General features: G+C 37.6%; 1 protein-coding gene across 6 annotated transcripts in view; it reads right to left on the bottom strand.

The window, feature by feature from the left end:
• The window catches only part of TNRC6B (trinucleotide repeat containing adaptor 6B), a 132275-nt gene that overhangs the window by 52809 nt on the left and 56511 nt on the right, over nt 1–22955 (bottom strand). For all 6 annotated transcript variants that reach the window (XM_063154585.1, XM_063154586.1, XM_063154588.1 and 3 more), the window contains one exon: nt 316–403. In XM_063154585.1, the coding sequence (XP_063010655.1) occupies nt 316–403 (88 nt within the window). The remainder of the gene's footprint in view (nt 1–315; nt 404–22955) is intronic.

Here is a 22955-nt window from a genome sequence, read left to right as displayed (position 1 = left end):
AGCAGCTGTGTAGAGAGAGATCCAAAGAAGTCATATTAAGTAACCTAAACACTTGATATCAAAAAAATTCTTTCATTTTACATAGTACTCTAAGGAGAAGAAATATCCAAGTTAAACACTTCAGTTCCAGGAAAATGATGCAAAAAAGATTCTTTAAAGAAGCATCACTCTAAGAGTGGTGCCTTTAAAGTGCTTTTAAAGAGCACCACTCTTCACCAATCCGTTTTTAAGTTCAAACACAAAAAATTTTAACATCTTATTACCACCACTATTTATGTTTCAGCCGGATAAAAGAATTCAAATATCGAAACTCACCTTCTGAGCAGAGTCCTTCTTTTTCTTATCCTCCTTCTTCCTTTTCTTGTCTTCCATTAACTGTTCTTCCCTTTCTTGCTCCTTCTCTCTGCCAAAACATGAGAAACAATGGTCTGAGTACAATCAAGTTGTGTAAGAGCCACACAGATCATAAACCTCTTCCCTGCAAGAGAGACAGTCAAGTTATCACACTCCTCTTATCATACTTCATTTCTAGCTGAGGGTTTCCATCCAACTGTGATAAGAAAAGCACCTTCCAGCTCAGTATGGCCACAATCATGCCACATGCTGCATAAAGGAAAATTCCTTTTTTCAGATCAGGTCTGTTATGGCAGTTTCCCACATAAATTAATCACACAGCTGATAACAGAAAATATCTTCAAGACATTTTGGCCAAAGTACTCCTATAATTGGCTCATGCTATTATTTAACGAAGAGTCTCATGAATCTTTTCATATGGTAAAAAAATAAAAAGGCAAGTTGTAATTTAATGTAAGATAGTTTGGTCTGATACAACATTTATCTTCACAAGGGGAAGAGATTATTCTATTGCCTGTAGCTATGTCACTTGTAAGAGACTAGAAGTGTCACATCAAATCAAACCTATCATTTATTATACAAATCTCTAATTTAATTTCTAGGCTATTGTATCCACCCACAGAATTTTTGTGATGAAACTTGTAATATAAATTACTTTCCAGGGAATCTATTTTTTCCCACAAGAACATTCTTTCAAAAAAAAGGGAAAAAAAAATACATGCAGCTGCTATTGTTGCCAAGCCATCATCTTGTTGCTATGTTCTGTATTAAATATGAAAGTACCACGGAATAGTTAATTTACTGCATACATACTATTGGCTGAGCTGTTTCTACGGTGAATCACATTTTTGTTAACCAGTTCTCTTCACCTCCTTATAAAGAAATTTAAGGCCAAATTTCCAGCTTACTTGGAGTAATTTCTTTTTATAGGGAAAGATTAAGACAAAGATCATTAACGTAAAAAGATGATTTGACAGATGAGGAGTAGGATCAGAGACTCTACAAATGGGAACCAACTAACAACTATATTCCACAATCCTTAAGAAGAAAATTTTATAAAAATCAGAACAGCATTAAAAACAAAACTAGAGTTTATAATAGTACTGAACAATTTTTTTTTTACACCTAAATCAAAGGACTTTTTTGACCACAGTTTAAAAAAAGAGTTGAGTGAGCTTTGCTGTCATGTTGTACAGACTTGTCTTTGAATTGCATCTATACAGTAAAGGTAAAAGAAATGTCCTTCTTTTCATTTTCACTCATTACTCCAAAGCCAGGGTGCAAAGAGACATTTACACAACTGATGCCTACAAAAGTATTTTGAGATGCCATGTATTAACAGCTTCCTGATTGAGGACTTCCAAGAACTCTCTAAATGACCAAGGTCCTATAGAGAGTAATAAATTACTTTGTGGTTTCCTGAAGCTGGGCTCCCTTTCTTCATGGATGGATAAAATTGATAAGGGCAAGATGAGTCCTTAGTAACAACATCCTGAGGTTATCACCAAATGCAATTACTACACTTTTTACAGTGAAGCACTGGGGGGCTTAGTGTACTTTGCACTGCCTGTCATAGCATTGAGACAGACTTTTTTATTTTCTTCGAGCCATAGATTGTGAGCAAGATGAAAAAGCGTTCCTGTGACACCCTCATCATTTTAAGTTGCTACTTTTACTATGTTTACTACTTTTATCTTGTCAAGCTATGTATGCCTTTTGGGCTGCAGTGCATGCTACAACTATACACTATTTCAAAAAAACTTTCTTGCAGCAGGCAAATGTTTAAAAAGATGTTTTAAAGGAGATGTCTCAAAAGAGCTGCTGAAAAATGGTAGGATCAAAATACAAAATGACTTCCATTAACTGCTTGGCACACAGGCAGCTTTCTACTTAAAAGCACTTTCCTTATTTTTGTGAGCAGATGAGAAAGGAATAGGAAAGAAAGAGAAAAGAACCACATTCACAATCACAGCTGAAACTACGGCTTACAGTGATATACAGCCTTAAAAGGATTCCAGGACAAAAGATCCATAGCCTGAAAGTAATCACCTAGTTATGGTCTGCCTTTGTGATAAATTTAGGACGTGGAGATGGCAATTGCTGCTGCCTTGTTTTTTGATCTATGTGCACTAAGGCTGCAGAGAAGCCCTTTTGCTTTGCATGACAACCTCCCCTTCTGCTCTTTTAGTAGAGATTTAATATTCCACTGGGTGCATCCTCAACAACCACAACACAGCAGCAACCAACACTTGGTTTACTTCATTTACCAAAACTTTATTTAGGCTTCAATTCACATAAGCTCTACTAAGGTGGAAGGGACCTATGTGAACACTTGTGCTTCCCCACACGTAGGAGACCACGGAGCTCCTGACAAAGCGCTGAGCGAAACCTCACAAACACGTCAGAGGTACAAAGTTACACTTTCCAAATGACAGAGCAAGAAGAGATGCTACAGACACACTAACAAGGTACAACCACGGTGAAAGTTCACTGAACTAGAAGGGTAAGTATCTTATTGTTATTCTGGGGAACACGAGTGCTGTCTTCTCAATTCTACTCTTCGATGCATTTCACTAACATTTGTTTTATGATAGATGATTTTCCTCTTCAGCTGATTGCAAGATGCTTGTTGAATACAAGTTTTTCTTGCAGTGTTAATGTTCTGAGAAATTCAACATCAACAAAGCTTTCAATCACCTCCTCGCTTTATTCCAGAGATAATACTGCCCATTAGCATCTTATTAGCCAAAACACAGTTCTGCCTGGCCTGCTGAAACACAGGGTCCATCATGTGCTTTCCAATAAACACTGAGGAGATCAACAGGGAGAGAAAACCCATCAACTGCAAGCAGAGTGAATTTAGAGTAATACAATGGGGTGTGGTTCCGGGTTTTGTTATGAGCACACTGTAATGGGAACACGGACACACCACAACCCTGAAGAGGAAGTCTGCTAAATAGCAATCAGCAGCCAGCTTTTTAATCTGTTTTTTTTTCCAAGAAAACATGTGCTGATCTAAAAATATGACCTAATTGCACTTTAAGATCTCCCACAAAATCTTAGAATCAACATAACTGAGAAGTATTTTAAAAGCATATTACAGATTTTAATTCCAAGTGTTTAAAGTAAGGCATATTAACAGTTTACAGATTATGAGAAACTGTAAATTGTAATCCAAAACGTTATCTTCATTCTAAAAAACGCAAACCCAAATAAATCCAGTACCTATGATGCATTACACCTTATCTATGTTCTTAAAACAATCTCTTCTGCCTAAATCAAAAGAAATTATTTTAGAGAAAAGAGGTTTTTTCCCACTAGTAACTAGAGACATAACAGAAAACAGTTGTGAAGCCCATGTTATCAAAACATCCATTTTAGGGGGGAAAAAAAAAGCAAAACCAGACATTCAAGAAACAAGTTCTCCCTCAAAACAATTTACCTGTTTTTGGAAATTGTTAATTTCCTGTAAAATTCTAATACTAATTTTTCCAGAAAATTCTATTTTAGAGATTGTTCTGACAACACGATGGGCTTAAGGCACAGGTAGAGGACAGAAGCTGCCTTCAAAGGCAGCTCTTGTTGTCACAAACTGAACCGTGAGATGAGATGACGCGCCACATATTGCACACTATCTGCTGCCAGCACACTTTGATAGGCAGAGATAAAGCGTCACACAGAATTAGTCTACACAAACCCCATAATCCTCTAAGGTCACCCTCAAACTAAAACTGTACAAAAAAGGTAAAAGTGAAATGTAAGAAATGAAAACTCCTAGAATGGCACTTTTGTGCATGCAACTCCCTTTCACGACACCCCAGGACAATGGTGTGAGAGTTTGGAAGCTCCTCACAGGTGAAGATGTGCACTGCCAGTACTGTGAGTCCTCCTCCCTCCTCCTGACCTCACACTTTACCTCGTTTCAGCACAGTCAACTTGAGTAAGCTACACTGTGACACAGGAGTGGCAATAAACTTCTACAGGTGCACGCTGTTCTTTGTGTTGTGATAAGCACAGGGCAATTTACAAACTTGCTTCCAAATTGTGAGCCAACCTGTGCATCCTCTTTCAGAACACTGGGATTCTGAAACCACACTTGCAGGACCAGAAGCAATTTTCTATCTATATAGCTACCACATCACCTGAACTGCCAAGTCTTCCCTCAAGCCATCAGCCACAACTAGCCAGAACTAAAGGCCTTCATCCTAAGCAGAGAATGATTTGCATGCACAGACCACTGTCACTTAGAAGCAAAACCTGAGCTATTAATAACTCTTTCTTACAGATAAGCCTCTAGTGATCCAAAATATCAGACCACAAATATATTTCAAGTCTTTTGGAAACAGCTGGAAAGACTCAAAATTCGATTAAACCAGAAATTTATCCAACAATAAGGTATCCAATACTGGTCCAGATTTGAAGCAAAAGGATTTCAAGTGAACTACAAGCACCTAACTTCTCAACACTGCTGAAAGTTTTCTCGATATTAAGTTATATAGCCTGGATATCAGCAGAATTAGGCATCACACACTGGTGTCTCAGATGTGTTGCAAAACACCTTTTAACAAGTTCAAGTCCAGGGGCAACTTCCAGAACAGAAGCTCCCTTCAATCCACACAGGGACAAAATCTCTTACAGCCAAGTTAAATGTCTTCTACAGTGCTATTTCAGAAAACCTTGCTGCTGCCACTGGCAAGTGGTATTAATTTACTTCAATTTTGTTTCTCTTCACTAAGCTCTGTCCTTGACCTTCACTTGTTTGGACTTTTTCTGGAACTTAGATGAGTGTATGGGAAGCAAATTCAACTCACAGTAATGCATTAAACAGCATAAAATTATTACAACTAAGGGTCATAAGCAATGAAGAAAAGGCATACTACCAACTCACAAGTGAGTTCTTTGAGGTGCAAGCCCTTCTTGCTGCAGCAATGAACACTGGCAGCCTACAGCTTGAAAAAGGGATGAAAGCTTTTAAATCATATCAGGAAGCTGGATGTCAGACACCAAAAATGAAGCAAAATTAAACGCACCACAACTGGAGCATAGAAATCCTTACAATTTTACTTCACTTTCATTTAACATATCCCACTCAACAGGCATGCTTCATTATTTCAGCAGCATGAGAAGAGTGTGGCATGTACAAACATGCAAGTGTGCTCCAGTGCATTTAAAGAGAACATCAAACAGAAGCAAGATGTAACACAGCATGGAATAAATTCCAGGGCTGACAGACCCTACATTCCTAAAAGGTAAAATTACTTCCACTAGACTAAGCCATGTAAATAAAGAGTTATGATCTTGCTGATCAAAGAATCAAAATGGGATTAGTACATTTTATTTTAAAAGAAGTTAAAATACTCAACATCACAGCCTTCTTTCTTATTAGGCAATGTTTGCATGCATAGATTAGACAGCCATACAAAATATGCTTACATGGCAGATAGCCATTTTACAAGTCAGTCTTTAGGCTGAACTGACAAAAACAGAATATGAAATTACTTTAGGCCAAGTGATTTCTGATGCTTATAAGGAAAAACAATTGATACTTCAGAATAGCATTCCTGAAGACCTAGAGTATAAAATCTTCAAAGAGGGGAAAAAAGTTATTTGTTTGCTTGAAGTGAGACAGAAATTCAAACCATCACTGAAAAACTCCAATACTGATGCAAGGTTCAAAATGGACTATCTAGGAAAAGGATTATTGTCCCACACTTTCTGAATCTAAGTGAAATCTCAATAGCAGAACTCAGCCCTTCAGAGTATGAAATTCAGACTTTCATATTTGCAATATGTGTAAATACTACACACACCATATGTAAGATAAAAGCCTGTCCTCTCTCTCTCTCTCCCAGGGAAAGCTGTGGATTTTATACAAACACAATACATACTCACCACGTATTAAATAAAAGACAGAAAGAGTGTTTTTAGAAGTGCTCTTAAGCAGCATCTTCAAAAGATTGTTCCTTTTCAAGAGTAAGCTGCTTTTTCTCCTGTTTGGCTGGAAGCCAGAACAGCGTCAGAGCAAGGGAGCTGCGCACTTTACCAGCGCGGCTGGCCCCAGCGATACGCCTCTATCGCAGCCCCGCATCAGCAGCTGGCCACTGCTGGGGATAACAACCACCTCCACACACCAGCAAACTCACTCGGCTCAAAGGACGTGTTCTAAGGAATGCTCCTCACCAACTGTTATTACACTTGTTAACAGGAAAATTAATTCTTTGTCGTGTAGTCTACAGATAGAATTTTGTGATGTATCCATATGCACCGTTATCTATCTGTATCTTTGTGGTGTGTTCTATATATATTCTATACACGAGCATAAAGGGCTCTTTAAAGAGCTGGATGATATGAGCCCTACAGTACAACAAATGCTCACAGAAATTGAGGTTTTTTTCTCAGCTCTTCAGCAACTGAAGGGGGCAACTTCAGTTTTAAGAGTCAACTGCTCATAAGAAAACCTTGAAATACGTTAAAAAGATAAAAAAGATTCTAAAAAATTCTGTATTTCTTGCTTGCACTCCTTTAAGCAGAAACACTCTTTCCAGCTGTACAATTTCTATCTATTGATATATTAGAAAACTGGCTTCCAGATACAGTCTGAAGTTCCTACATGTTAGCCAACTGATAAAAAGGAAAGCATTAAGAGAACGGAGAGCTACAGCCAAAATTCTAAAACGTAAGAACTGAGCAAGTTTTCTCCCCTACTTCAGCCTTTAAACACTTTGGAACTCTTGCAGAACTATAATTATTATTTCATAGCATGCACAACCATGCACACCAAAGACACAGGTAAACTGCGTTTAGACAACTGTGAAATCTGGTAAAATTAGCCCAAGAGTGGCAAAACATGAGGTCAGAAATTTGCCTGTAATTAAGATGTCCGGTAATGTAGCCTTTTAGGACATCCCTTGGGCAAGACACAGTTCCTTTCAGGATTTAAAGATTTTATGTGATGATCAAAAAGCTTTCTTTTCCTCTATAAACTACTCACACATGTAGAAAGCTGCATTATCTATAAGTGCTTGCCAATAAAAATACCTGTGTCATTTCGACAGCCACAAGAAACAGCATAGACCAGTAAAAGGGTAACAGCTACCAGAATAAAATCAAGGAAGAACCTGTGCCTGCGACAGGGACACAAGTCACTTATTTCACTGGGAAGAGAGAGCTGGCAATCCTCAAGATCACTGTCTTCCCTCTTTGAGAGCCAAAACTGAACACAGTATGTTAAAGATGGACTTCAAAGCGTTGAATGCCTTCTCCTGACCCACTGGCTATATCCTTGCTAATACACCACAGCACATGGCTGGTTTCTTCACAGCAAGGACATCCTGCTCATTCACATTCTACTTTTTCTTCCACAGGACCTTCAGGTGTTGTTTCTGCAGAGCTACAGTCTAATCAGTGGACGTCTAGCCTAGGATATAGCTGGGGGTTCTTTTGACACAGGTGTAGTACTTTCCATCTACAATTGTTAAATTTCAAGAGGCTTGTCAGGCCCTTTTCTCCAGCCTACTGCATTTCCCCTGAATGGCAACCTTAATCTCCAGAGGAGTCAACCATTCAGCCTCATTTGGTATCACCTGCAAAGGTGCTGAGGGTCTGTTCCATCCCAACAGAGCACGTCCTTAACACACACGCTGAACATGAGCAGCGCCAGACTGCCCTGCTGCCAGTGCACTGCTGACCAGTACCAGCTCTGTGTCACCAGCTGGAAATGCAGCTCTGGAATACTTCCTCTAAAAATGCATTAGCATAGAACAAAAACACAGCTCTGTACTTTGTGGTCCAGTGAGCAGGAAACTAATTACTGACACATCCTCTGCAGAAGGACTGCAGCAGGCAGCTAAATGAGCCACCCTCCACTCCAGGTCTGTACCAGACACCACTGCATTCAGCAGCCCAGGTCACTTCCACAAGTGAGGCTCAAACCTCTCTTGGCAGCTTTGCCAATGTCTTACTGGGGCTTTGAACATGTTACAAACTGGGACACCAGTATTACTGCCACCTTAATAGTGCATTCTTGTAGATATGTATGAGAAGTGCTATTAAAATAATACTTACTATCAGTACAACTGCAGTTAAAAATGAAATGCCAACTCCTGACTACAGCATAAATTTGATTTTAACAAAAGAACTCTGTACTTTCTTAGAGGACAAACTTCTGTCTTAAATGCCAAGAAAAGAATTATTTTTCAACACCAAAAGAGTCATAGGAAATTTATTTATTTCCCATAGTAAGGTAACTATGCCACAGTGCACACAACAATTATGACACTTGTTTTAATGTCAGAATGTGACACTTCAGAAAAGAATACTGCTAAGTATAATACAGTTTAATCAAATGAAACATTTTCTGCCAGAACATCATTTGTGGCACCAGCATAGGCTGCACAGACAGTAAAAAACTGGATTATACAGAATCTTTAACAAGCAGTTACATTTATTTTAAACTTTGACATTTATATATATTTGTGCTTCTCAGTCAATAAAACCCTAGGACCTAAAAGCCATCCTGGTAAAGATCCAGACTATCTACAGATAAAGAACACACTTAAAGAGGAAGGTGAAAATAAAGAAAACATCAGACAACATTATTACAGTGTTACTTGCTGCACTTTTTAACACACTTGAAAATAGTGGAGGCTTTCTTAGCATTCATGATATGGCACTTCAGATCAAGAAAAAAAAATTAAAATATAAATATCAGTGAAGCAGTTTCTATTTAGTGGCTATTGAATTACTGGGAAAAAATCCCTCACCAAACCAAGCCAAGACACAGTCATACTGCTTACAGGCAGCTTCTACTGAACTGCAAGATGCTTGAATTCTACCTGCATGAGGATATTATAAGGATACCCTTGCAGTTGCAGAGTGGTGTAATTTACATTTCATTTTGGAAGGAATCTGACTGCTTACTTTTATTCAGTTTCCAAAGAAACACTCTAAATTTATATGCTACAAAAACCAAAACACTTTATGCAAGTTAAAAGTCTGACAAGCACATTACATACCTCCAGATCTGTGTAATATTATAAAATTTTCCACATGCAGTGCTTCAGGGCACTGTAGTAATGAAAATAACATTTATCAAACTGTAAGTCATTATTTTAATTATACTAAATCAGAATACTAAAGGTAGAATGTATTTAATTTTATCAGTGTGAAGTTAAGAACAAGGCTTTCCACACTAAGTTATTATTCATTGGTTGTAGGTCAAAGTGGAAGAACCAGCAAGTTAAGGTTGTTTTTTAAATGTATTAGAAGTTCAAACAACTCTGTACAGCTTGCTCAGATTTTCTTGGCAAAGGTATTAAGGTTTGTATTTTCCACTCCATTTATTACCTGAGGCAGTATTTATTTTTAACAGGTAAGAAAATTCATTCAGTTACTTGCTGCAAATATTCAGTTACAAACTTCCAGGCCTGCCATGATCCATATCAGGAAGTCTAAGTTAAGGCAGAAGCAAGTAACATATTTTGCAGCTCTGGAAAATGCTGTATAAATCTCAACAAATTACTCTATCTTGGAACAAATCTACCTAAATATATGTTCAGCTGAAGCCAGGCAGGTAAATTCTTAATATTCCATTACTACAAGGCACACTCCACAAATTAAGGCTTATAACTAGGGTCATATAAAGCATGGGGGTTTAAATAACTGCTGTTTTTCAAGACTACAAACCATTGTTTATTCTCAGTAGGGACAAACACTGCTCCTCTTCATCCTGAGGCCAGCTAAGCTGAGAGCTGAAGCAGGACTAAAGACAAGTAATAAAGCCCCCAGGAACAAGCTGTCCAGCCAGACTGCAATAAAGCAGGACAAAGATCCAGGTGCTTTTAATTTGAATTCACTGTACTGCACAACCATAAACTGGCACTTACATTCAGCCATGCCTCACACTTCACTGGGCAAGCTGCTCACCTTGCTGAAGTACTTCAAATAAAAGTTTTGATGCCCCTTGTTCTAAACCACACCTATGCGTTTTGTGCAATGAATAAAATGCAGATATAGCACTGTGTAGGAAATAAAAAAATAAAGGAAATAAAAAGCCCTGTATTTGCATGTGTGAAGCATGGCAAAGAACTATTTAATGTTATTGTGCCTTATATAATTAGGTAAATGTCTAGCTGGCTCAGTCTTGAAACAGATGTATACTTTTCAAAAGTTCCTCACTATCTTGTAATTTTAATGACAGTATGTAATCATAACCTTCCTCTGTCAGTTGAGGAAAAAACCTCACAAGTGACTGAGATTTATATCATTATGCAATAGTCAAATACAAGATGCTATAAGAGCTGACTATCAATCTTGACAATCACAAAGCTCAAATACAGGCAACATTCAGTCTGAAGAAAGAACTTGTTTACCAGCTGAGTATCATGGATTAGTGAGCTCTTAGAATGCAATAAAGATTATATACAGTGAAGTTGCATACTCAACTCAAATGAGAGAGATCGGTAACAGGCAAAATCCAGTCTGGTCTGTGAGCAGATAACACACGCTCAAGTTCTCATGTTGACTCTGAAATGCAACTGTCACATCCACTCCCTTCTCACCCTCTGCCCCCGTTAATGATCTGTTTCCTTAAGAAATACCTGCTATGTTTAGCAGCTCAGTAAAGTTGTGTATGCTTGTTTACTTTTTACCTTTTTTCCCTTAGAATGGACTTGGGGGAGGAAAGGATGGCATTTACTAACACATGCTGCAAAACAGAGCTTTCCCAGGATATGTAACAAAACAAGAGACTGCATGACCTGCTCAAGGTTACAGAATGACTCCATTGCTCACTCTGAATTCAAAACTGGTATCCTTCTGACTCCTCCTGCATTTTCACTAATAAAATAATACCACTACTGAACACTTGCAGAGTTCCTTTCATCACAGGATGTCAAAGGCCTTTATAAATATTAATTAAGCATTGCAACAACACTAAGACGTATGTAAAACTTAATTCTGCACATGAGTAAACCCAAGCAAAGAATAAATAACTATGTTCAAAGCCACAGGACAAGTCAGCAGTATGGAGAGAAACGGCTCTTGCCATTAAGGAGCACTCCATTAGAAACAAGGACATTAATACCTCAAATGTGATGTGAAGAGCCCTTGATCACCAATACATTACTGTAAAACCTGGTCATGTGCAATCCTGCAAAGACCACACTAAATTTCAGGCAGCATTCTTAGGAAGACACTAACTCTCTCTTCCTCCAAACACAGCAAACAGTTCTCATGAGACTTTTTAAAAATTCTGTATTTTTTGTTTGGCAACTTCTTTTAGTGAAGATAAGTATGAGTGTGATATTCTTTGGTAAATTAAAATTACCTAGTGATAATGAGCTCAGACACAATTCAAACATGAATTCAGACCTTACAACTGCAAGTAAGCTACTTCCTAACATTCAATCATGTACTCCAGTGATTAAGGAAGCAAAATACCAGTTGGTTTTTTTTGAGAACTCAATGTCCATTCTCTAAAGAAATAACCACAAGTCCAATAAAGCGCACTGTTTTCACAAACTATACTGGAGTCATCACTTGAGTGAGTACTCAGCGATCTTATAACTTGAGATAACATGTCCACATCTGACCTGCAACAAACATGACTCTTTTGCAACTGTTTTCTCTTTCCAATAACTGAACTACAATAAATCAACCCAAAACACTGATAGTTTTACTGTGAAAGCTGACCACAATAAAACATATGCAAGTTAATTGCTTCGATGTACTGCCACATTTGCAGACTTTAATGACAGAAGTGAAATTAATTTTTGTATTTCTTAAAATTGTTGTTAACTTACTGAAAAACCCCAAGATGAGCAGCTCTAAACTCCTGCTAAAAACTCACTTTAAATTCAGTTTAATTTTCATTACTCATTTTTTCCTCTGAAAGAGAATCTGACATTAATGTCAGCAAAAAATACTTCTGCTTTGGAGAAAGACAAAACAAGTTGTGCTAAAAATATTTGCAGATTCATTTTGCAGTGAACTCTGTATGAGAAAAGGAGACTGTTGTTGCAATGTTAACAAAGAAGTTCAATGAAAAATTATGTAATGTCACCCCAACAGACCTTCTGGTTTTTCATGGGTTATTATTTTTTAAAACATTCTTAATAGTTCAACAACCAATTTTCCTTTGCACCAAAATAACAAGATTCAGTGAAGGCTGACAAAGAATTAGTTGGCCGAATGGAAAACAGGTTTGTGTGTTGTGTTTTACATAACAAAGTATGCTTTTCATTTGGCTACTGAATGAATGCCTGGACATGGTGTTTTGGATTTTTTTCACCCTTTCAAAAGGACAATCTGGCAGCAGAAACTTAAGTCTCTGGGCAATAAAGGTGTGTATCACCAAGTTGTCCTGTAGCACAAAACCAGAGAGCAATTCAGCATTATATTTGGTACACAGCTTTCATCACACAAAGCATTTTTTCCTACTCACTACATGGGACAACAGCTCCTTAACATAGTTTATGTTATCATTCATGCATTATGCCTTCAACAGAGGACTGATGAAATTTAACAGCTTGGCTTCAATAAATGGCCTTCCACCCCCACTAATTCATCAAAAACCATCAGCACAAAGTTGCTGAGTTTTCCTGAGTTAAACCAGTCACCCAATCATCAACAAAAAAAGTCTTGAAGAGTCTAATCAACTCATTGCCACTTAGAAGTAAGACCAAGTTCAAGATCAAATACTGCTGAGATGTATCCCAACATATCTGGAAACCAAGAGGGAGCAGCCTCTCAGTCTGCAGCTTTACTGACAGTGACGGTATCATGTGCCCTCCAAACAAACAAACATGTCTGTCTAATGCTACAGACAACCATTACACATGGAGCTCTCCATGTCTGGAAAAGCACAGATACGTGATTTTAGCCAGTACTCAGTGCAGTTTCATTAGCTTCACAAAGCTGCTGATCCCCAGCTTTTATCTAGTAATGGATATCCTGTGCAAAATGTCTAATTGTGTTGCAGCATTTTCTCACACTTTTTTGAGTCAGTCTAAGTCATGGAGGACTGCATGTATACAAAGAAAGGAGTTACAACTATAATGTTACAGACCATGGTTGTAGTAGGGTCATCGAGATTCCACTGCAGACTACATAAGGTCAGGATTTCCTGTGCCAGTAGTAAAGAGATACAGTATTTAATGCATCAATAAATCACTCTATTTTATAAAGCTACTATTCAATATTTGTTGTCTATAGATAACCACAGGTGATAAAAACCTAAAATCTGGTGAAACAGCAATGTTAAACTGCAAGCCAGGTGTTTCAGAGTGAAAAGCAAAAAGCTTAAATAAATTTACCACTCTAAGTGTATAATTAAAATACTGTTCTGTCATACATCAACTCTGGCATGCATTTCAAGGTTTCTTTACAATATGAAAACAGATATAAACTTCCTCCTTCCCCACTTTTGTATGAAGATTTAAACACTGATAAAAGTTACCTTGATAAATTCAATCCCATAAGCTATGTCCTTCAAACGGCTTTTAGGATCAGATGCACTGCACCATTGACAGGATGGAGCAATATTTGTAAATGCACACGACACTGCTGAAGTGAGTCATTTGCTAATACACCATGCCCTCCTCTTGTTGGGGAGCTTGCACCTGCTGTTAAAAGGCTGCCAGGCAGGGATCAGATCTCATTAGATCCTCAATGAGGATGACAGACTGCACACCCTGCTCAAGAAACCAGGTAAATCACAAGGGAATTAAAGTCTTCTCTTTGCTGCATTCTAACTTTCTAAAGGCCAAAGGCATGAGACTTACTCCTAAAATGTAAGTGAATAAATGGAAGGTGTGGCTCTTACTAAGAAATTTGATACACTCTCAAACACTGAAGAAAAGTGAACTTCATTCTGCTGAATTAGCTCAAAACAAAGATATATGCTAGACTTGACATCTACTTCTAAAGCACCAAGATCTCGGGGGCACTGAAAAATGACTGTGTTTGATGCTTAGGTTATATGGTAAGCACAGACATTCTTTGCAGAGCCTGATGTGGAAGCATTTCATCCCCAGAGGCTGCTTCTCACCCTTCTTACTGCAACCAGCTGGCCCATCTTCTTCATTAGTCATTTTTCATTCAAAAATGAGATCAATAAATTATTCAAAACATCACAACTCAATACTCCATGTCATGACTCGTGCCTTATTAAGATGTAATCTGAAATTATTCATTGGCATGCAGAATGAAAATGAGAGAATTATAAAGACTCTGTGCAGGAAATGGGAAAAATGAAAACAACACATAAGAAGTGCAAGATGTGACTTGTTTTGAACTGTAAGAAACAAAAAATCCTTCCTTGTGAAACTACTTAAGCAGCCAAAAAATTCAAAGCCTTTCCAAACTCATTATACGTCCTCAAATAATCACTTGAGTTTTGAGGACAAAGATTTGATTCCGGCATTCTAAGAATATGATTACCTGAGATCTCAGAATAGCATAAAGAACCAAACACTCTCACCAAGGCATGCAGCATCTACAAGCACCACTTGCACTCTCAATATCTATAACCTTATTTTTGTCTCTCCTCAACTGCAAATTCAGCACTCATATGCAATGCTGATCACTCTTCCCAGTTAACAGCATCACATCAAAACTCTGAAATCTACTGGTTTGCTGTTTGCACAGGATACTGTAAAAACAGTGGAAAAGATACAGACCACCAAAACATAATGGTAAGTGTAAGTGGCATTACTATACATATCCCTGAATTTCAAAGACTCAAATTTGCTGCTGTGCTTTTGAAGAACACCAAATTTGACATTAGCTATGCACCCTTCTGTCCCTGTGATAAACATAAATTCTAGCAATAATTCTAAAGGCCAACATTAAATTCCTAAGCATATTGTCTCATACATCTGCATGTTAAGATATGACTGAGTATGTATCAAGGAAAATTCCTTCTATTTTAGCAACCTCCCAAGAAAACTTTCACAGTGTAATTCAGAAAGCAAATAAATATCAGTAAGGAAAAAAAATCCCACCTCTTTCTCACATGCATACAAGTATACCTTATGTGCACATAATGTACAGCAATGTAGAAATGCCTCACTCTTTGAAGGTTTTTAAGCTATAATTTTTCCTCATGCTCTTGGCAAGCTAGGTTTGGAAAGGTAAGACAGCTGTCAGTATGCCACAGAAAGCATTATCAGGAAGGATATTACACGTTCACTCAAGAGCTTTGTAAGGCCACAGAAAACTGTGACTACCTGATGATAAATCCATTTTTAAAGAGACCACTCCAAGGATAAATCAAGTTAACACCACAGTTACCACTAGAAATACCACTGCTTAGTCAAATGTTTTTTCTAAAAGAATTAAAGCAGGAAGTTACTAGAATTCAAGGAACAAAGCCATCACAAGCAGCAGCCAGTGCATTACAATAAGGTCCTGCCACCCTAAATCACACATCTCCCTGAGACAGGAAAACACGGGCCGGGTGCACAACACTGTAGTGCCCACCTTCCCCATTACCTGTGCACAGCCTGAGACACCCACACAGGGTACCTTAGAAAACTGTAGAAATGTCTCTTCTCCACTTCAAAAAGACTGTAAGAGGGAGGAGAACAGCATTCTGCAGGCCACACAATCATACCTGTTTAACAGTTTATTTTAAATTAAGTAGCCACAACAGTTATGAGGCAGAAGCAAAATAAATTCTAGAAAACAGTCCATTAATAAGCAGAGATGACTGCCACCTCTCACAGTCACTAATCTGGTAGGCTATTTTTGATTCATCCATTTTTACAGTCCTGATACTGTGCACCAATCTCTAGTTGCATTTTTTTTTGTTTAAAAAGTTAACTTTATTTCATGCCTTCTAGAAATAAAGCACAGATTAAACCACCTAGTCTAGACATGCAACTCTTATTAATTGCTAAATAAACAATCATTTCCTTATTTCTTAAGCAATGACATTAGAAAGTTTAAGTGAAAAGTGCTCACTGTATCCTCAGGCATTTATCTAAACTAAGGGTAGTCTCCCACCAGGAAAGAATTTCTTTTAACTATGGCTGCAATTTTTATGGAATTGGTGCCTGCCCAATCTCAGCAGTCAGTCATCTGAGAGCTTCTTCTATTTGCATTGAGTGCAGTAGGCAAGATTTCTGAAATCTCATTCCTTGTCTCTTTCCAGGAATTATAATTTACAGCTTAAGTGATGAATTTCACTTGCTGCTGCTTAAGTCATTCACAGATAAAGTACCAGATCCATTCCTAACTTAAAGCCCATGTAAGTATCTCCTGCTTTTGAATACAGTAGTTTAAGACAACTTAAGAAATTTTTCAAAATATTAAATAATCAATAAGGACTGAATACACATCTTGCTTACAAGTGTCCATTCACACTCAAAAAGATGGAAACATTTTATAACTAACTACACATTACTATTAAAGAAGACATTTCTCTTGTAAACCAAGCCAGCTCTAGAATATCTCTATTCCAGAAAGGCTGCATTCCTTCACAACGTGGAAATTCTTGTCAGAAAATTTCTTCAACATACAAAAATTCTAAGATGACAGGAACTTGCAGACCATGTACAACATGGCTATGGATAATCATCCAGGCATGGCCACTCTCTTTTTCTGTTACAGAAGTGGGAAATTCTAAAGTAAGACGTAATCCAGAAAAGAATCCAGAATGAGGAAACTATTGAACTGCCACCTCAGAGATTACAGAAGAACATGACCACAACAGTACACAGAAAATAAAAATGTTAAGTTACAAGAGAAAAAGTGAGGTAAAAATTATAGCGATATAAATGAAATTTTAGCATTTAACATATTTTTGAAGTACCAAGATTAAGCTGATTTGTCCTGTTAAATTCGCCATCCAAGTAGTGTTTGCTACTTTTAGGCTACTTTTTGCCTTGCTGCATTACACAAGATTATTTTTAATCAAAACCAGACATTTCTCATGTTCAGTGATGTCAAAGAAATATATGCATAAAACTCACAGACTATAATCTTCAAAGAGTAACAGAAATTCTTTACTTCTGAGTGGTTAGAAGTGCGCACCCTTTTTCAGCATCAGTCCTAACAGAAACAGCTGAATCAGAAAAGCATTCAGCACACAGATCCACCTAAGTTCGGCATCTTTCCAGTGATGAATATAATTCTGATCTCTGCTGACAGAAGACCTGAAGACTCCTATCTTTAATTAACAACTACCCCTTCCTATCTAAATGTCACTAGTGTGCAACACAGCAGTTTCCTTTTTTTAGGCACTAGACAAAAGCAGTGTATGATCATGACACAGATGTCAGATATTCACTGTTCCACAAAACACTGCACTTCTAATCTAGTCACTTAAACCTTCTCTCGATCCTCTTTAAGAAAGGTGGCTCTGCATAAAGGCAGGTCAACTCTTTGCTGCTATATAAAGTTGAAGGTCAAAATACGTAAGCTGATGTGGGAGACTATTTCCTGCTGAAAGAAAAGCCCTTTAAACACTAGAACCTCAAATCTAATTTGTCAGCTTATTGATGCTTCCATGCGCACCACCGGAGCATCTGTCTTTCTGCGCAGCCACTGTTTTGGATAAATGGTTAATGCTACCTAGCAGAAAATTAGCATGACCTTATAGTAGAAGCAATACAGAACTCAGTCACTTATGTAAGCATTTAAAATTCCAAATTTTAGGTGAAAGACCAGACCTTCAGCCTTAATCAAATCTATCTGCTAAGCTGGAGGTGCCAACTGGACTTATGGTTATCAGTAACTGTGACCTACACTTGACTGACCTAAATAGGGAAGTGCACCAAGTAAGAGTCACCCAACTTTTTCTTATGCCCTTTCTAAAGAGTATAAAAGAGAAAAAAATACATTTGGCTTCACCGGAAACATTTTTAGTCAAACCAGCCCTTTATATGCTTCCACTTAACTAACATCTTTTAACAAGAGAGTGGGGGAAACTTTATTCAGCCACTGAAGCTATGCTACTTAAATTAAGGGGCAACACAGCTCAGAATGAAACAAGCTCATCTGGGTCTCCCACTCACCACTGCAGAATCTAGCCCATAACACTGTTACTGGTGATGACTGGGCAGCAACCCCAAACTCAGCAACTCATCACTAGATGGCTACAGTATTTCTGGAAGACCCGTTGGGAAGAACTATACAGTTTACTTACAGTATATTACCAGCTGTAATAGGTGAATAGAGCAAGACCTGCCACAACAAAATCTACCTCTGAAGTGGTCCAGGCTTATGCAACAAACCTGACAAACCCAGTTTAAATGTCTTCTGAAGCCACAGCCGAAGGCAAGTGGGACTTGTAAACACTCAAACAGCTGAAACCAAAAAGGAAACTCAAAGGGTTTTCCACAGGGCTTGGTTTGGAGCAAGTGGTTGTGTGGCACTCGGCTGCTCATTGGGTTTAAACCACGACAGTGCATAAAAAAAGAGGGTGAGTAAACAAGCAGACCACTGTAATACTCAAATTAATTATTCTGATTTTCATTAACTATCAATGAAATTTTTAGATGCATCCTCAAATTGCACACCACTCAGAGTCAATTCTTTCCAAAGAATGAGGCACAGTCACATTGCATACACCCAGAGACATGAGTGCTTCAACTCCTCAGGAGTGAGATATTCCACTATTAAGCTTTTGATGGACTGTTTTGATGGACTTCTACTGTTAAGCTTTTGACTTGGACTTCTTTTTAGAACTATTTAGCGTTTTTGTTACTTTCAACAAACAAAATTAAACTTACTTCCTGGTAAGCAAACAAAAACCACCTCAGTCTTTTGTTTGGTTCTGGGGTATTTTTTTGTATTGCTTGTATTCTCTGGCTGAGTTCCACATTCCTAATTTAGGAAAATAACCTTACTACATATGCATAAAGCCTCAGTTAGCAAAACATAGCACATAGATTAATAAAAGTACCCCACGTAAAAAGAAAAATTCTACTTTGCTATTAGAGCTTGCTATTAATGACATTTTGCCTGGAAAAGAAGTCCCTTTTACTGTGAAATGGACTTTAAAATCCCTGTCAAGACTTTTAATAGCAAAGAAAAAGAATTCATAATGATGATGTTGATTCTATAATAATATTTTAGATCAAAGCCTTCTTCCTAAAGGGAGCTCCTGAAATAACCAGAGCTGCCCATACATTCAATAGAAGCTACTCCAAGCTTTTACTTCAGGAAGGAAGAAAATACCAGGCAGCAAACCTTCAGAAGGTTCTCACTTCTTTCATACTGCACTGAAAGATAACAATGTTTAAAGCCTCATTAAAAACCCCACAGTATTAAATACAGAATGTGAATTTCAGTTTAATAAACAGTCAACTTCAGGCAGACCGTCTCTGAACTAGGTTTTCACTTCTATTTTAAAACATCAAAGAAAATCAAATTTCAGGGCATTTTCTTTATGTCATTAGTATTTCTCAAGGTAGCATGCAGAGCAGTAGCTTTTAAGCCTGAATTCCTCTACACTCAGAAAAACCCCTTAGTCTGACCTCAAGGCACTGCACTAGGATTTGTCACAATTTGTGACCCAGCTATGTTAATCACGCTCCTTGGCAAGTGGAAACCCACAAGTGCTGAACCAACTTTTAACACTAAAGTTTCAGCTCTTGAATTTTGAGAAAGGCAGATTACACAATTCCATCTCTTTACCCACATTATGATTTCGGTTAAATCAGCTTTGTTCCCTTAAATCCACGAAGGAGAAAAAAAAAAAAGCACCATTCTATTCACAATTCAATACAGCTGTGTATGACTGGCTTCAGCCCCAGGCCACAAGCCAGGAACTTCTGAGTTCAAGTCTGGCTCTGCCTCTGCCTTTCTGTGTGGCCTCTGGATTTCTCTGCTGCTCCTCTAATGTCTGTACACTTACCTTACAGATAGGCAATTGCTTCGCTTGTGCAGGCTTTTCCCAAACACAAAACTCGAACTGACTTTGAGAGCCATTTTTATTGTGTACTGAACACCAATGCCCTGCCAAGAAGTCTCTACCTGTCAGTTGATACCTGGTGGTTTTTAACTGTAGTAACTGCCAACATGCCCTTATTACACATATGCATACACACACCCCTGTCAGACACAAGCAAATAGAAAAATACGCAGTAAGCTGGAAAATAGACAATTATTTCAAAGTTTCTTAAGACATAACATGAAAAAATGAAATTGAGTTACATGCTATAATTCAACTTACAATGAAGAGGTATCTGCAACCTTGTTCTTTTTAATGCACTGATCCAGTGATGAAGCCTGTTTTTAACAGCTCAGTATGAAACAGAGTAAGCAATGCTCAAGCTAAAATGATCACAGCAACTAAAATTTAGAACATTTCCTAAACAATAGAAGAATGGCCTAAGAATGCAAAGGAGAAGAAGCATTTAAGCTTAACCAAGTTGTCTAACACTAGCTGAAGCATCATTTAAAAGGTAAGTTTTTTCAAGAAAAAGATCAAGAGAAGTTACATAAATTTAAGCTGACCCTATACTTGGCAAGTCCATGGTAGGAGAGTTTCACTTCACATCACCTGGACTGAACCAAAACGTTACACCCTTTTCTGAGTGTGAAACACGCAAATACAGCTCATCATCTTTAAAACAGTCACCTTTAAATCCACATCTGAGAAACAAACTTGTCCCCAAAACTTTATCAAGACAGGCTGAATTTCCAAAATTTAACTTCTTTGGTTTTCAATGGCCCAACTAGAGCAAGCTAGCTTAAAGAACTCTGCATCTGAAGCTTTAGGGTACACTAAGCTGCAAAAGTAAATTTTAGACTCTCAAAGTTGAGCTTTTGTCTGCTTTTGCCTTTTGCATCTTGTTATACCTAAAATCTGGTAAAACCACACTTCCTACAGTTTTTTATGTCAGGATATATATTTTATTTATAGCAACTGGCAAATGTAGAGCAAAACTATCCCCTAATATATAACATAGCAGAGTTAATTGGACGCAGAATAATGTGTTATTTCATGATAAAAACAGTCACTCAAGGACTTAACGAGAAGTCACCATTCCAGAACAGCTACCATGTAAGATGAGGTGGTTAAATGCAAATTTAGATCACTTTTGCACAAGAAGACTAAACTGGTTTCAACAGCTGAAAAATTATCTGCATGTAAGGCTTAGGATTCTCCCATATCTATCTTCCCTCTCTCAGCATTGCTTGGTCTGGTTGATATGTATCAAGCAGATAATGTGAACATTACCTGCAAAAGAACAGAAATCTGGACTCTGTAACTAAGGCTATTTAATTTTAAATTCCCATCAATATTGCTACAACTGACTTCTCTAGCACCAGCTGGAATCTCATTTTATACTAGGCTGAAAAAAGCTTTTGGGGTTTTACTTCAGGTTAACCAAGCATTTTAGAGGCAATTTGAACATAGCCCACATTTAGATTCCCACCAGTGCCCATGAACTTGTAATGACACCCACAAAGAAAAACAGAGCTAGATATAAAATTACATATATATATATATATAACCTCAACAGGACATCCTCTATTTCCATGTGCCATATTTTTAACCATTTTTATGTGCATTATTTTGTATTTTTCTAATATTTATCATAGAAGACCCCTTGACTAAAACAGTGAGGTAATAACACTAATAGTACCCAAGTCAAATTAACAAAATAGGAAAAGTTTATTTATATAGTCTTAACTAGGATATAGAAGTAATTTTTAAAAATTCACATGGGAATGAAACAATCTACTATTTTCTACTTGACAGGACAACTGGTGTTCAGTGTACATAGGAATAAGCTAGGAAAAAAACACAGGCTAAGTTTTGGTACCCTCTGCCCTCTCTTCCCCTGCATATAGAAGGTAGTCATTTTCACTTTTATTTTCCTCAAATTCTCTCCAAGTAAGAAGCAGAATAGTCTGGAAAAAATCCAGCAAGAGCTACCAGATTAGGATTTCCAAGCACTATAATACCAAAATTCACTTGCATGTTGTGATCAAATCATCCTCCCTGTGAACCCTCAGCAAAAGGCTGAGCACAAGCATGCTGTGTATTTCGCGGGCTAAGTGATTTACCAGAATATTTCAGTTTCACTTTAGTTGATGAAGTTCCAGTGCTAGCCAACCTCTTGCCAAAGAAAGCTGTTTTGTAGTCAAGTATATCTAGAGTACCAACACAGAATTAATGTGTTTCAAATCAGACCCTGAATCTGGCATGATTGCTTAAACAAAATTATATACAATTAAAAATATAAATACTAATACAGAAGCTGCAACAAGAGCGTGAACGCTGCTACATTAACACCCTAATATTAAGTTGCAATGTCTTCTACTAACAATACTAAAATTCAAACCAGGGGAGAAAAAGTGGAAGAAAATACTGAAGACTTATTTTAAGGAAGGTTTAAGTGACCCAGGACCCTGCATCCTGGAAAACTGGATAGCTCAGGCACAACCAAGTTCACAAACATACAATGAACCAGAATGACAACACATTCGTGTACATTTGCCACAGAGCACATGAAAAATGGGACAATTAAGCTCTACTCTAATTAATGGTTAAGTGGCATTAACAGATTATACATTTAACCTTCCCTATTTTCATATAGGTCAACTAGGTCAAAAAACTCAGAATCTACAAAAGCTATTTTAAA

This window comes from Melospiza melodia, chromosome 4 (genome assembly GCF_035770615.1).
Source record: "Melospiza melodia melodia isolate bMelMel2 chromosome 4, bMelMel2.pri, whole genome shotgun sequence".
In the NCBI taxonomy this organism is placed as follows: domain Eukaryota; kingdom Metazoa; phylum Chordata; class Aves; order Passeriformes; family Passerellidae; genus Melospiza; species Melospiza melodia.
The sequence above is the reverse complement of the archived record's forward strand: the minus strand, read 5'-3'. Positions and strand labels throughout refer to the sequence as shown.